At 35.8% G+C, this 14837-nt stretch overlaps 1 protein-coding gene across 3 annotated transcripts in view; it reads right to left on the bottom strand.

Annotated features, from left to right (window-relative positions):
* The window catches only part of CEPT1 (choline/ethanolamine phosphotransferase 1), a 36420-nt gene that overhangs the window by 20393 nt on the left and 1190 nt on the right, over window positions 1-14837 (bottom strand). For all 3 annotated transcript variants that reach the window (XM_068540473.1, XM_068540474.1, XM_068540472.1), the window contains exons 2-4: window positions 8767-9176; window positions 3976-4123; window positions 1894-2035 (exon numbers count right to left, since the gene is read on the bottom strand). In XM_068540473.1, the coding sequence (XP_068396574.1) occupies window positions 1894-2035; window positions 3976-4123; window positions 8767-9105 (629 nt within the window). In that variant the 5' untranslated portion in view covers window positions 9106-9176. The remainder of the gene's footprint in view (window positions 1-1893; window positions 2036-3975; window positions 4124-8766; window positions 9177-14837) is intronic.

The following is a 14837-nucleotide window of genomic DNA, read 5'->3' as shown; positions in this document are numbered from 1 at the left end:
GTTCCTCATATTTAATTATGCTGATGCCTCCTAAGGGATCTTCTTACTTCTGTCACAGCCCACTCCAATTCACCCTCCAAACTGTTGCCAGACTGATATTTCCAAAAGGTACTTTTGTCATTTCCCTGCTTTAGGTCCTGCAAAGGTTCTCAATAGATTCAGGATAAAAAGCCCTCAGTTCTTGGCAGGACATAGAAGGCCCTCAATTTTCTGGATCTTCTCCAGCCTTATCTCCTGCCACACCCCTATAAGCATCTTATGATTTAACAATATAGAACTGCTTGCAGTTCTTCAAGTACATATTTCATCAAAGGAATACACGGCAAGGGAAATTTTAAGACCGGCAAAAAGAAAGTTGTGATAGCAAATCACTCCTAAAAACACTGTCTATTTAACTCTTCCCTTGCTTCCACGGTTCATTTTCTTTCCTTCCTTCAGTTCCTACACCATGTAGCTGGTGCTGCTTTACTTGAAAGGGAAAGAAAATAAATTAGGGCTAGATAAGCTTTCAAAATAAGGGTTTGAATTAGGGCAAACCAAGTGATCTTAGAAGTCTATCATAATTTGTGGTTTTTACCTAAAACAGAAAAAAACTATGAAAACATTACTGAGATAATGTAAAGGCTATGGAAATATTGAGGAAAAAATCTGCATATAATATTTTCGATTACTGCTCTTTTTTAATATCAGATATCTTCAATATTTTCTAAGCATAGATCATTTTATAAACTGCTGATGAATGCACAGGCATACAGTTTTCAACTGGACACTCATGTCCACTATTGTCACTTGAGATGTGCCTTAAACATGTTCTCTAAATCCCTTTACTTTTAAATTCTTCCAAGGCATGTCTTTTAGTTAACCTCCAAAGTATTAATAATTATTCATTTACTGTCATAAGAACATCTTAAATTCTACTTAAATAAGGTTAGCAAAAATCACCTGAAGTGAACTTGTAGGAAACAGCTAAAAATTTCTATGCGTTCTGGCTTTTTCAAGGCCTAGAAAACTAAGTTTATCAGTGATCTAAAATTTTAAAATTCATTAATGATTCGCCTTAATGAGAGATTAGGTTAAGATATTCTCCTATCATTTGACATCAAGATTTTTATTTTGATATTCCATGAAGTTTTCAGAGTCTTTTCTCAAGTTATCTTTTAATCCTACACCGTGAAAAAGTAAAAGACTAACTTGAGCAGTGTAAATAGGATCTGTGATACTTAATTAAACACCACTTGGTGAATTCCATCCTTAACCTTGTTCCAAGACTGGTTTACTCATTAATATTTACGAAAAAGTACTAATCACCAGGTAGGAACTATTCACTTTGGAGTTTGAAGAAAGTTTCTATTTCGTTTTTTAAATTGTTAGGCATTTTGTTGGCAGTAGTAATCTATATGGTGTGCTCATATCCACTAAATTATCAACAGCTTAGATATTTATAGATTCATAAATAAAACGATGTGAAAAGAATAAAATCTAATTAAGCTATGATATTTAGAGATAAAGAGTTGCTCTTTGCTTTCATAAACTATCTTTTCTTTCCTGAAAATACATTTTCATGTGTCAAAGTAAAACACAGTGTTAAGGTGAATAACAGTGGGGAAAAAGAAAAATGAATTTGAGGGAAATTCAGTGGATATGAGTGAAGGGCCTACTGTTTTTCATGTTACTTTAAAAATATTGGTTGGGAGGTTCTAATATCTCCTTTTAAAAAGTGTGACAGAAGGACACATGACTGAGACCGTTACATAGTAGCTAAAATAATGAGAGTTTTAAACTTCTTTTATTTACTAAACTAGTGATTTAATCAAGTCCTAATACACAAATACCTATAAGCAACATTCTACATATTTGAAAGAGAAAACAAAATCACCACTAAGTGTTACTTACATTCCAAATCGCAATGTTCCAGAAACATATGTTTGCCAATGTGCACAATAGAACATGAATGTCCCAGCAAAACAACAAAAAAACATCCAGTCAGGGTTTGTCCCTAGTTGCACTGCAATACAAGTTCCAAGAACCACGAAAACTGGAAAAGAAAGATCACAATGAAAACTGAAAAATCTGAATAACAAACATTAACTGAGCTGGAAATGATTTTACATGAGGCAAAAAGAAAACATGCTGTGAACGTACAATCTTCTCTCAGTTATCTATGCAAACAGGAAAGTAGGATATAATCTTTTACATTATCATTTACCCTGTAATTTCAATCTCTTCTTTCATTACACCACTTAGTGGAACCAAACTTCTTGAAAGCAACTAAAATACTTTAGCATTTTTTGGAGTACAGGCATATCTCATTTTATTACACTTTGCAGATACTATGCTTCCAGGTACTGCATTTTTTTTTTTTTTTTTTTTTTTTTACCAGTTAAAGGTTTATAGCAACCCTGCATTGAGCAAGTCTATCAGTGCCTTTTTTTTTCCAACAGCATTTGTTCACTTAATATCTCTGTGTCACATTTCGGTAATTCTTAAAATATTTCAAACTTTTTTCATTATTATTATATTTGTCATGATGATTTCTGATCAGTGATCTTTGATGTTACGACTGCAAAAAGATTACAACTTGCTGAAGGCTCAGATGATAGCATTTTTTTAGCAATAAAGTATTTCTTAATTAAGGTATGTACATTGTTTTTTCAGACATAATGCTACTGCACAGTTAACAGACTAAAGTGTAGTGTAAAAATATCTTTTATATACACTGGGAAACCAAAAAAATTTGTGTGTCTCGCTTTATTGCAATATTTATTGCGGTGGTCTGGAACCGAACCCACAATATCTCTGAGGTATGTCTGTATTCCCCCAACTCTATAGTACCAGTTGGCAGTGAAAAATTACAAAGCAGAAGGTCAAAAAGAAAGAAAAACAAAAGGCCTAGATAATTCACAAAGGGACCTAGTAGCTTTAGATAGATGGTTGTCTTTTCTTATTTAGCAGATTTCATTATGGGTAATATACATTAAAAAAAAAGGACTTCCTATAAAAGTTTGGAACTCAAAATACAATGCAAAAATGACTAACACTTAAAAAACAGAGGACACCTATCATTCTGCTGCCAACTAATTAAATTATAATAGCCTTTCAAGATGCCCAACTAGCCTTTATAAGAGCTTAGCTATTCCTTCCCCTCTACTAAGCAAGCTGCTGTCAGGATACACTGAAACAATGATTTTAATATACACCTACATCTGTGAATCTGAGTTCACAAGGTAAAACCATCAAGGGTTTTTGTTTGCTTCTTTTAAAATATTTTAAATGCTATGCCAAATGACAAGAAACCAATTGAGCTGCTAAATAAAAAGTAAGTGTGTGTGTGTTGTGGGCGGGTGGGAAGTCAGGGTGAGGGGATTTCTTGAAAGGAAGACTAGTTAGAAGCTCTCACTTAATTTCTAAATTTCTTTTTTCCCTCTAAAAAACTACCGAAATATTATTTTTTAAATGGTACAAATAAAGACATACCATGTATAATCTAATTATAGTAACTTATCTATTGCTAGCACCTTAGTGTATTTTTTTCTAGTCTTTTCATCCAAGCCCATTATCACAGTTATACTCCAAATCTACAACGTAATTTTAAATGTCTACATAATATCCATTTAAATATAAAGACTACGAATTTCCTAGTCTCCCATTATTGAACTCTCGTCTATAATTTATGAGATTTTTTTCATGATAACAATTATGCCCTTAGAATTTAAAAACAACAGGTGCCAAAACAATAATATTTAGGGTTAAAAATAACTTAAGTAGAAATTAATTTCTAAATTTCCCAATACCACCAAATAATGAACAAATATTAACCAGATTTATATTTTTTGATAATACTAAAACTTTTAATACAAAAAACCACTTACTCTGATAACTATTATAACACCAGGAACCTCTTATTTATCTTATTATCGCTGTTTATCATATTCTTTTTAACTCTGTTAATCATTAATATTAAAAAATCAACAATACCTGTTGATAGTGAATCACACCCATGATCAAAAAGTTCTCCCAAAGGAGAACTGCTATTGGTTCTTCTTGCCTGTTTCCCATCTATAGCATCCAAAGACTGGTAAATGAAAAGGCCACATGCACAAGCAATATACGCCCACAGAGGTGCCTGTGAAATAAAATAAGAAAAGCAAGAGTAATAAGACATATTAATTACTATTATCTGGCTAATGTATTTTTACTTGCAGATATTTTATCTTCATTCTCCAGAGAAGTTGGAGGCTATAGGAGAGAAGATCCAGGTGCTACATAATGAAAAACTTCAGAATTATAAGAGAATTAAAATTCCTTGCTTTGTAGGGGTACTCAAACAGATGCTGGATAACTACTTCACAGGGATAATACAGAAATCCCATGAGAGATGAGGCTAGGTAACTTCTATAAGATTTCTCCTAACATATAGGTTCTAAGAATCAATTAATGAATAATCCAGTACAGTTTTTCCTAAATTGTATCTTTCAAGACGCTTATAGATATTACACGAAAAGAAAATTTCCATGCTAAACTCACTTGGGAAACATTGGATTAAACAATGTTAAACAGATTTCTCAACTGCCGGACTTCTTCCAGCCCTTAAGATTGCTAATGCATATTGTGATTATTCACTAATGCATATTGTGCATATTCAAGGGAGATACAACATCCTGCCATTTCCCAAACTTATTTGAGCATGTAACTTATTTTTTATAAATTTATTCATTTTAATTTTTTTTATTTTTGGCTGTGTTGGGTCTTCGTTGCTGCGGGCGGGCTTTCCCTGGTTGCGGTGAGTGGGGACTGCTCTTTGTTGCGGTGTGCAGGCTTCTCGTTGCGGTGGCTTCCCTTGTTGCGGAGCACAGGCTCTAGGCACGCGGGCTTCAGCAGTTGTGGCATGTGGGCTCAGTAGTTGTGGTTTGCAGGCTCTAGAGAGCAGGCTCAGTAGTTGTGGCGCATGGGCTTAGCTGTTCCGTGGCATTTGGGATCTTTCCGGATCAGGGCTCGAACCCATGTCCCCTGCATTGGCAGGCAGATTCTTAACCACTGTGCTACCAGGGAAGTCCCGCACGTAACTTATTTTTAAACACATCTCTTCAATGTTCCATGAAACAACACTAGGAAAATAATGATCTACTTACTAGACAGAGTGCTTATATTATTCTTCAAATATTTATGGTCACATTTTCAAGGAATGGTTTCTCTTTTCCCAGACAGAAACTGAACCACTAATATTGAATTTAAATGTAGTGAATTAAAAAAGGAGAGCTTTGGGACTTCCCTGGTGGTGCAGTGGTAAAGAATCTGCCTGCCAATGCAGGGTACATGGGTTCAAGCCCTGGTTCGGGAAGATCCCACATGCCGCAGAGCAACAACTAAGCCCACGTGCCACAACTACTGAGCCTGCGTTCTAGAGCCCACGAGCCACAACTACTGAGCCCGCCTGCCACAACTACTGAAGCCTGTGTGCCTAGAGCCTGTACTGCACGACAAGAGAAGCCACTGCAATGAGAAGCCCGTGCACCACAACAAAGAGTAGCCCCCGCTCGCCGCAACTAGAGAAAGCCTGCGTGCAGCAACAGAGACCCAATGCAGCCAAAAACAAATAAAATAAATAAATAAATAAATAAAAAAGAAGAGCTTCTATTTGGTTTGTTCTCTGTAAGAATGTCAGCGTGTTTTGCATCACTTTTTACTATTTTCCCATGCCCAGGCCATGAAAAAATTTTTATAACCACAAGATATTTCTCAGATATTGGTTATCAAGTTAACTGTATTAAATGCTCAGGGCTGCAGATTAAAACTACTCAGAGGGCTTCCCTGGTGGCACAGTGGTTGAGAATCTGCCTGACAATGCAGGGGACACGGGTTAGAGCCCTGGTCTGGGAAAATCCCACATGCTGCGGAGCGGCTAAGCCCGTTTGCCACAACTACTGAGCCTGCGCGTCTGCAGCCTGTGCTCCGCAACAAGAGAGGCTGCGATAGTGAGAGGCCCGCGCACCGCGATGAAGAGTAGCCCCCGCTTGCCGCAACTAGAGAAAGCCCTTGCACAGAAACGAAGACCCAACACAGCCAAAAATAAATAAATGAATAAATAAATAAAAAGTGAAATTCTTTTAAAAAAACTACTCAGAGCTGCAAAAAATATTCAGTATATTCTGCACTGCAAAGAGGTATCTCTCTGACAGAGGTCTATTTAGATCTCAGTTATTAAAGGTAAAGATCTTCTCTTAGACGTTTTCTTAGAATCTCATATTTTAAAACACTGAGGTTGCTAAAAGGATCATCGTACATACCTCCCCCAGGCTCGAGTTACAAACATGGAAAACAATAACTGTGGTTCTGTAACCATAGTTTACATGCCAGCACACTGGACTAAGTGATTTATCTTATGTGACTAAGAACTCTACCTTCTAGACTTTGAGTCTACTGCTTCTTACTCTTAGAGGAATCCAGTAACTCTCTAGAGCTGCACTGTCCTATACAATGGCATTAGCCAGCCATCTGTGATTATTTTAGTTTAAATTCATTAAAATTAAATAAAACCAAAAATTCAGTTCCTCAGTTGCTAGGTACAGTTCAAGTGTTCAATAGCCAAAAGTATCTATGGCCTCCATACCAGACAACACAGACACAGAACACTACCATCATGATGGAAATTTCTATTGAACAGTACTGCTTTAGGGGACTAGAAAACAAGGAACTTCTTGGGGGTTTTAGGGTTTTAATGGGGAAAAGTGTTACTCTGGAACAGAGACAACTTCAAGTATTAGTATATACATAATCCTAGAAAACAGCAAGACGGTTATTACATATATAAGAGAGAGCAAAGCCTTCTTGTCTTTTCTTTCTTCCGGTGAATCTGTAGAACGCTAAACTAATATTTATATATTTCTTCCTTGTTTCCATTATTTCACAACTCTCATACGTGTTTTAAGAAGAAAGCCTTCTCATTCAGGAGCCAGTTTGGTCTCAGCTGGGTTAAGAGCCTGATACACTGAATGTATCAATCAGGAAACTATTACTGTACAGTCATATTCCACCTTGATTCCTCCCAGCAGCATTCTGAAAAGTTCTCTGTGATTCGTGTAGTTCCTATTCTGGAAGTTTCCCCAAAGATTTAACTAATTCTAAGGTTACTCTAATAATTCCAAATCACTTAAGAAGAGAGGCTGAGGAAAAGTATTATAGGGAACATGGTACCTGGTATACTCTGGGTGTTGAATAAATGACTATTCGTGGCCAAGCTACCCTCCAACCTGCTCTCATTCCCTGACCCCCATCCTGGAACTAGTTTAGGACTTAGAAGGCTTCAACTGGAACCAATCCCGTTCCCTGTTCTTCTGTACCTCTAAGGATGTGCGAGATCTGGACCAGATTCCTCTGTAAGTATATGTCAGGTCCTCAAGTAAGCCACGAGTAAAACAGCTCAAAGAATGTGATAAAGAATCCCAGGACATATTTAAACAATTGTACTGGTGTTTATTTTTAAGGTTATTGATTGATGTAAAGCAAGATAGTTAAGAAAATGAGGGGAAACCAGAAATATATCCACACAATCTGTATAAACTGTACCTGTATAGTAAAAGAGGAATTAAAATAAAGGTATTCAATGGTGAGGGGAAAATAAACATCTGGCAAAAGACAAAAAACAAAAACAAAGTATGTTTTATAGGTAACTGTGACCCTCAATAGCTACTTTAAGAGCTATATGTGGTAACAAATGAATTAATGAAAACAGAAAGGTATAAAGGATTGAACGGTGATAATTTTATCTCAAAAAATCACCTGAAAAGACTACATTAAAAAAAATTACTTCAAGCTTAAAACAAGACAAGGAATGTTGTGGCCATTATGATTTACATGGTTCAGTCACTTTTAACAGCTTTAGTTGAGGATCACCTTCTATCTTCTTGGTTTACCTGTGGCTGATCATTCTGATTAATACAGGAACAATAAATGTTTTTGATTCTCCTTCATCTACCTAACTACCTTAGTTCACTTTTTGACAAGAACATTTTAAAATCAATTAAACATCAATTTACCCATTCAGATGAAGGGCTCTAGTTTCAGTTTTGGTTTTAAGAAGTGAGTAGAGAAGGTAAAAGAGGGAATAGCAGTGGAGAGACTTATATTTGAGAAGGCCCAGGGAGAGTCTTCGTAAGCAATACCATGCTTCCCTTTTTTTAATGGCAGCCATAGCAGGATACAGAGCAGGAAATACATTATACTGTTTCTTTCTTACACTTCTTTTGCCTTCTTAGAATAAGAGAGATACTCCTAAGGTTATCAGCCACATATGTTTACAGGAAGGGAAAAGGGATATTCAACAACTCTTACTGGAATCAAGAGAATACTTTTGATAAGACTGATTTATAGCTGTGCCATCTTACTACCACAGACTTTCCTCTCTGATCATTTTAAACTTTGCTAAGACTTTATCAGCCATTTTTAAAAAATGGGATAAAACTCTTTTTTAAAGAATTGAGACTTACTGATTTTAAAGGAATATTTTACATGTTAATCTCAACTAACATTAATTTATCTCCTGGGATCAGAGTCCACACTTTGCTTCTGGTTTCTCATAAGCATAGTGTATATAAAGTAGGTTGTAGCTATGAGCTTTATTAACGATATATATGATAGGATACTTTAAAACAGCTGACAAATAGCTGTTAGATTATCTTACCTTTAGTTAAATGACCGAAAAAATCCCAATTATAGGGTTTCTGGCATGCAATAAATGTTTATATCTGTTATTAAAGAAATTCCTCTTACCTGCTCTGTAGCTGTAGGACAGTAGAAGACTAATAAAACAGTTGTACAGATGTTTATTGACAATCCAATGATCGTGATGAGATTTGGGGCAATCCAGGAGGGAACTCTTCCAACTAGCCATTCCCAATACCCTTGCATTAAGGGCTCAAGCAGGGACCGTCCAGCACTCTGATACCTGTGTTCTTCTAGCCGCTTAAGTTGGTGTCTTGACAATGGTGGTGTAGGTAACTGAAACAATTTATTTAATACACACCCTGGAGTACTCATATGCCCGAAGCCCAGAGGGGACTCCGGGTGAGAATCTCCACATCGTCTCCTTGTTGACCGATGCCCACTCATGGATCTTGCCTTTTTTTAATTTAGGTAGTATAATTTATCTTGTTTTATAGGTTTTTGTGGATAGTCTTTACCTGGGGAAAAAAAAAGATATATTCATCAGCCACTATTTATATCAATGTCAGTAAATTAAAAAAAAAAATCAAACTGGTAATAGAATATTACATATTAAACAGGGATCAGAAAACCAGGGATCTGTTTTTAGCTCTAATTCTTATTGATGATGTAAGCCAAAAGAAGTCATATAACCTCACCTTTAAGTGAAAAATATTAAGAATTTTAATAGCAATATGCTTCCTGTTACCTTATAGTTTATCTGACTTCGAAGCTCATGATCTTCTTGTTTCTATCTCACACTGCTTTCAGTAGTATAAATCGAAAGAAAATCCTAGAAATGACCTAATCATTTCACATATACGGAAACTGAGGTCCAAGGCATACCCAAAGACAGCTAGCAAATTAGTCTTAATAGTGGAGGAATGACTTGAATCAAATGGGTCTTAAACTAGATATTTATTTAATGTGAAGAGCTAATATTTATTGAGCACTTACTATGTACTAAACACTTTAAGCAAGTTTTATATATTAACTCATCTAATCCTCACAACAACCACAGAAGGTAAAGACTATTAATTATCCCTATTTTTACAGAAAATGAAACTAAGGCACAGAGAGGCTAATTAACTTGTCCAAACTCATACAGCTGGTAAGTAAGGTTCAAACAAACACACGGTTTCTGTTTAAATTAAAAGATAAATCTTATTAGTGGAAAGGGATATAGATGATATTCCGGAGGGGATAAACAACAATGAAAAAAATTAACTTTAAGAGGACACTATTTATGTGTTAGCAGTGACCTGATAAATTGAATAAGAAAAAACTGTAACTGCATTAAGTGTGACTGTTCATAAAAAAACTTAAATTTAAATCCCTGAAGTACTTGCACTTGACTTCGAAAAGATCAGAAATAACATAATTATCATAAGTTATTAACCAATGTAAGAAAACAATAAGTTTAACACTTAAAAATCAGTATGGTGATATCAAAGGTTTGAAGTGGTGAGGGCCTAGAGTAGGGTGGTAAAAATGGAAATATGAAAGACAGTCAAATCTATAAGTAATTTCTACTTAGAAGGAAGAATCAAGAGGAGGTACTTAGGAATTAGATATGAGGGGTAAATAAGTAGAAGAAAAAAGAAACCAACAGTCAAAGACTAGTGGCACTACTGTCAAAAAGGAGAGTTTGGAAGGAAAATCAGTTTGTTATTTTGGCTTTTGGCGGGTGTGGGTGAGAGGGCATCTCGGGATGCGAGTAGGAAAGACATACATGCAACTTTTAAGTAGAGATGTTTTAGACAAAATCAAATGACTGGAGTTTGGGTAAGAGATCGAAATTTCAAATTTTCAACTTGGAAGCTAAAGTCTAGTTAAAGACTAGAAAGTAGAAAATTTCTTGAAGGCATTAAGTATGAAGAGAAAAAGAAAAGAATAAAGAACGTTGTGGGAAACTCATGGTTAGTGAGCAGGAAGAGAAGCCATAAAAGGATTAAAAAAGGAAACAAAAAAAGAAAATCTTAATAGAACTAAAAGGGTAGTGGCACTGAACCAACACAGGTGTACTCTGATCTTCTGGCAGAAAGCTATCCAGAATGCAATATGAAATTCCCGGAAATGCTGCACTGTGGGAACACAGAATGTGATGCAGGGTCTAGGACATCTCAACAATGGACCTGGTAGCAAAACATGCCCACGACTTCTCTCTATTCCCAAAAACAACAAATTCCAAAATTTCAATGTCACGAATGATCTAAAGTGGCATCCCAAACCTCAGTCAATCATGTATCTCAATAATTGGTTTAGAGAACAGTTATTGTAGTCATTAACTGACTTAAATAAATTTTCAAAAATCTCAAAAGAATCATCAGTACCCCAATTTAACTAACTGAAGTGCTCTGAAATAAAAATATTGTAATAATTTTCAAGCCAAGGCAAATGAAAGCTAATTTCCTACTATTTCAAAGAATTCTTCCACACACCCAACTGTACCAAAAGCAACTGATTAAAACTGTTTTAAAGTAATATTTATACAATGTCAAACAACTGGTTACAAAACCATTTTAGATGAAATGACAGACTGATAACCACCAAAATACTGTACTATAAAGCAGCCAAATTTTCAAAAGTCAAATTGAATGATGTATTTTCATATTTGGTGAGCTATAATCAATCAGCTCTTATGGATTTCCACTTAAAATGGGAATAAAAAGTTTAGCCAACTCAATTTATATTTTATTATTGCAGTGTTCCATTCTCCTATAGTTAAAAAGTGACATATTGAGGATGCTGGCCTGCTTTTGGCACTAAACAGCTACAAGCAACTGATCCTAATGGTTTTAAGTTTGAGCATTTGGCAGGACTATTTGATAAACTGATACTTTCCTTCTAAGTGTTTCCCCTTCTGACCTAGATTTTTTTTTCCCTTCTATTTCTCTTTTAGAAAAATCTACATTTTGACAAACCTTTCTAGATCTAGTCATTATATAATTCATACATTAAAAAAAAAAGAATATTTCAATTTGGAACACTGTCTCCATGAAGCTCATTAGTAACAAGATTTCAAATAAAAATTCAGATACAAGTTGCCACTGACATATAGTTAGCTACTTTGCTTTCAACAGGTAGCCACAGAGGTTGCTGTCACTACCACAGATCCATCTCCACTCTTCCTTCCTCCCATCACCTGAGACCAGGAGGCTATTGCCACGAAAACCATATCAGGAAAAAAGAGGCATTTCTGAATTTCAGCAAGTGAAAACCAAGCATACCAAGGGAGCAGGACAGTGTAGGTTGCTACAATAGAAGAGCAGACTCTATGGAGAGAAAGAGGAAAAGGATGTGGGATGGGAATATGGAAAGGAGGTACAAACATTACAAAAATTACTTTAGCCACTTGAGATTTTTATCTAACGTCAAGCTTATACGCAAAAGGTTGAGGAGAAAATGTCATTTTTCTACCCACACTATAAGGAACTAAAAAATTAATTCAAGAAATTAAAATTATTGCTGGTTAGCCTAGAAACCTAGCCACCAGTCATAGGTTTTTATGAACAAATGGATTCCAAGTTTCAAACGCATTCAACCGATATCTGAGTGCAGTAAACAAGACAGACATGGTCCCAGCTCCCATGTCCAATGGGAAAATAACTAAAAGAAGGTAAACAAGCAAATAACATTACACACTGTGATGGGCACTATGGAGAAAACAAGGTATGGAGCCAGGAAATAGTTGAGGGTGCACATTTTATTAGATAAGGTGGTTGAAGACTATGAAGACGAAGCATTTATACCAAATTCAGAGGAAGAGAAGGAGCTAGCCATTCCAAAAGCAAGAGGAAGAACAGTCCAAGAAAGGGAGAACAGGCCCTGACCCAAGAGTGAGCTTATCTTTCTTATTCATACCTCTGGGATCACTATGGCTGGGCAATAGTAAACCATGTGAAAGAGTGGGATAAAATAAAGTTTGAAAAGCCAGACAATGCAGAGGTTTATAGACTTTGGCAAGGAGTTATGATTTTATTCTGATGTTATAGAAAGCCATCAATTAGCTTGAAAAGATTCCTATAATTTTGTAGCACAGCCTATTTGTTAACTGAGGAAATGTTTTGATAAACTGTAACAGTAAAAGTGAGTATTTTAAACGTTTAAAAATTCTCATCACCTGGAATTCAGTTTATGTTAATACTGATCACTGTCCTATACCTATTGTAACCTTTCCACGAGTAATCAGCAAATTCCCCTCCTCTGCTATAACCTGGCTCAAATGTGATACTCCTTTCATAGCACTTACCACATTTTGAACTTCTTTTGTTAGATGTTGTTGTTTTTTGGTCTTTTCTCCACACTGACACAGACAGTAAGACACAGGAGTGCAGGGGCCATGCATGTCTTAATATTCTTTTCCCAGAATCTCAGACCATACCTAACATTAGGTAGGTAATCGGTACTTATTTGTGGAACAATGAACAAATATGGTTCATCTAGTATTTAATGAACACCTAGTTGTTCTAGACCCTTGAGGAAACAGAAGGATTGAAATATGCCATCCATGCTCTCAAGCTCAAAGTAGTGGTGGGGAGTATTGTAAACAGCTAAGTTATACTGTGAACAAACTGTTGTGGGAGTCCAGAGGAGGGGGCACATATGGTCTACCCAAATTCTTCTTTGTGCAGGCACGAATATTTATGTGAAAAGTCCAACAAAGGTACAAAAAATAAAATCAGAGATATTTAATGAATACCTTTACTAAAATTATACAAAATTTGTGGACCTTAAATCTATGATGTAGAACATCTGTGCTTATGGCAGCTGAGGATAATAGCATGCTGCCTACATTATTCCTGTGTTCAGCACTGGGGAACACCTGACAAGTATCACACTAAAAAAGGAATCTCCAACTGCTCAGCAGAGCATAAGGTAAGCTTACACAATATCCAACCTGTAGTGTGAAATTCCAGAATTCCCATCCTCCCATGTCTAAGGGTTCCAAGTTTTGAGCTGTGCTGATTCAGCAGTATGTTTACAGTCCTCTCACAGGAACTGGTGACTACACAGCTCTTTCCACTTTTATGGCACGACTAGAGAAAAATACTAATGGCGAACAATATTTGGGAGGCAGAGCAAATTATAAAAAGCAAGTTAAAAAAAAAACTAATAGGATCACAGGATTACATTCAGCATTATCTAACAAGTGATACATAGAACAAGTTAGCAAAAACAAAAGGCTTTTCAGCAGACTTGGAAGCTAAAACAGTACTGTGTAACACAATTTAGATCTACTGTTTTGCTGAAGTGAAATCTTGCATTCCTTTAAAAAAAAGGAAGCAACTTCCTCCAGAAACAAACAAACAAAGCCAAAGCCTAGCATTTTGTGGATTATTTTCCGATTCCCTTGAAAGAGACAGCACAGCGTGACCCTCAAAAAGAACATCACCAGCACTTTAGCCAGCTTAAAGAAGTCTACTGTTGCCTAGAAAACACATTGACTGTGCAATAAAATATAATTGGGGTTATAAAACAAGTTTACAGTTAAATATCAAACATATAATAGTGTTTATAATGTAAATTTTAAGAGACTGGGTGTGGGAGAGGAAGAAGAATGAAGTTATGAAACCACAGTTGTAAATATTCAATAATAATCTATTAACTGGACAACAAATAAAGACACCTCTGTCAGAACAGGTTAATACAAGGGGCATATTTATCTAGCTTATTTCTTAAATGGCAGGGTTGTAAAGACAAGTTGTACAAGGGGCTTCTGACTAGCTTTTGCTCAGCACAAAACGAATATGTAGCAAACTGCTTTTAGAACTTCAATTTCTGGAATTTTACGTGAACGCCAATGGTTCTAAAGTCCTTACGCCCTAAAGGCCTTCACCAGTCTTACTTGGGTTGTTAGTCAATTCAACACATCCACTGAACACATGCCTACTAGTATGAGAGTAGAAACCGAATCTTTATTTGGTTCACATACAAGACACTAATATTTGTTTAAAGATAATTATGAATTTGCCTACTACCGTAAGAAGGATTCATCAATGAACTGAGACTTCAAGCAAAATTATATATTAATACCAATGATGCAAAACGTCAAAAATGACATAAAAACGCCAAGCAACGAATTGGAGAAAAAACAAGTTAAACGTAAAGATCCCATTCATCCAGTATTCTTGGAACAC

Source organism: Eschrichtius robustus, chromosome 3 (assembly GCF_028021215.1).
Source record: "Eschrichtius robustus isolate mEscRob2 chromosome 3, mEscRob2.pri, whole genome shotgun sequence".
NCBI classification, from domain to species: Eukaryota; Metazoa; Chordata; class Mammalia; order Artiodactyla; family Eschrichtiidae; genus Eschrichtius; species Eschrichtius robustus.
Note: the sequence above shows the minus strand (reverse complement) of the source record. Positions and strands in the feature narration are given on the sequence as shown.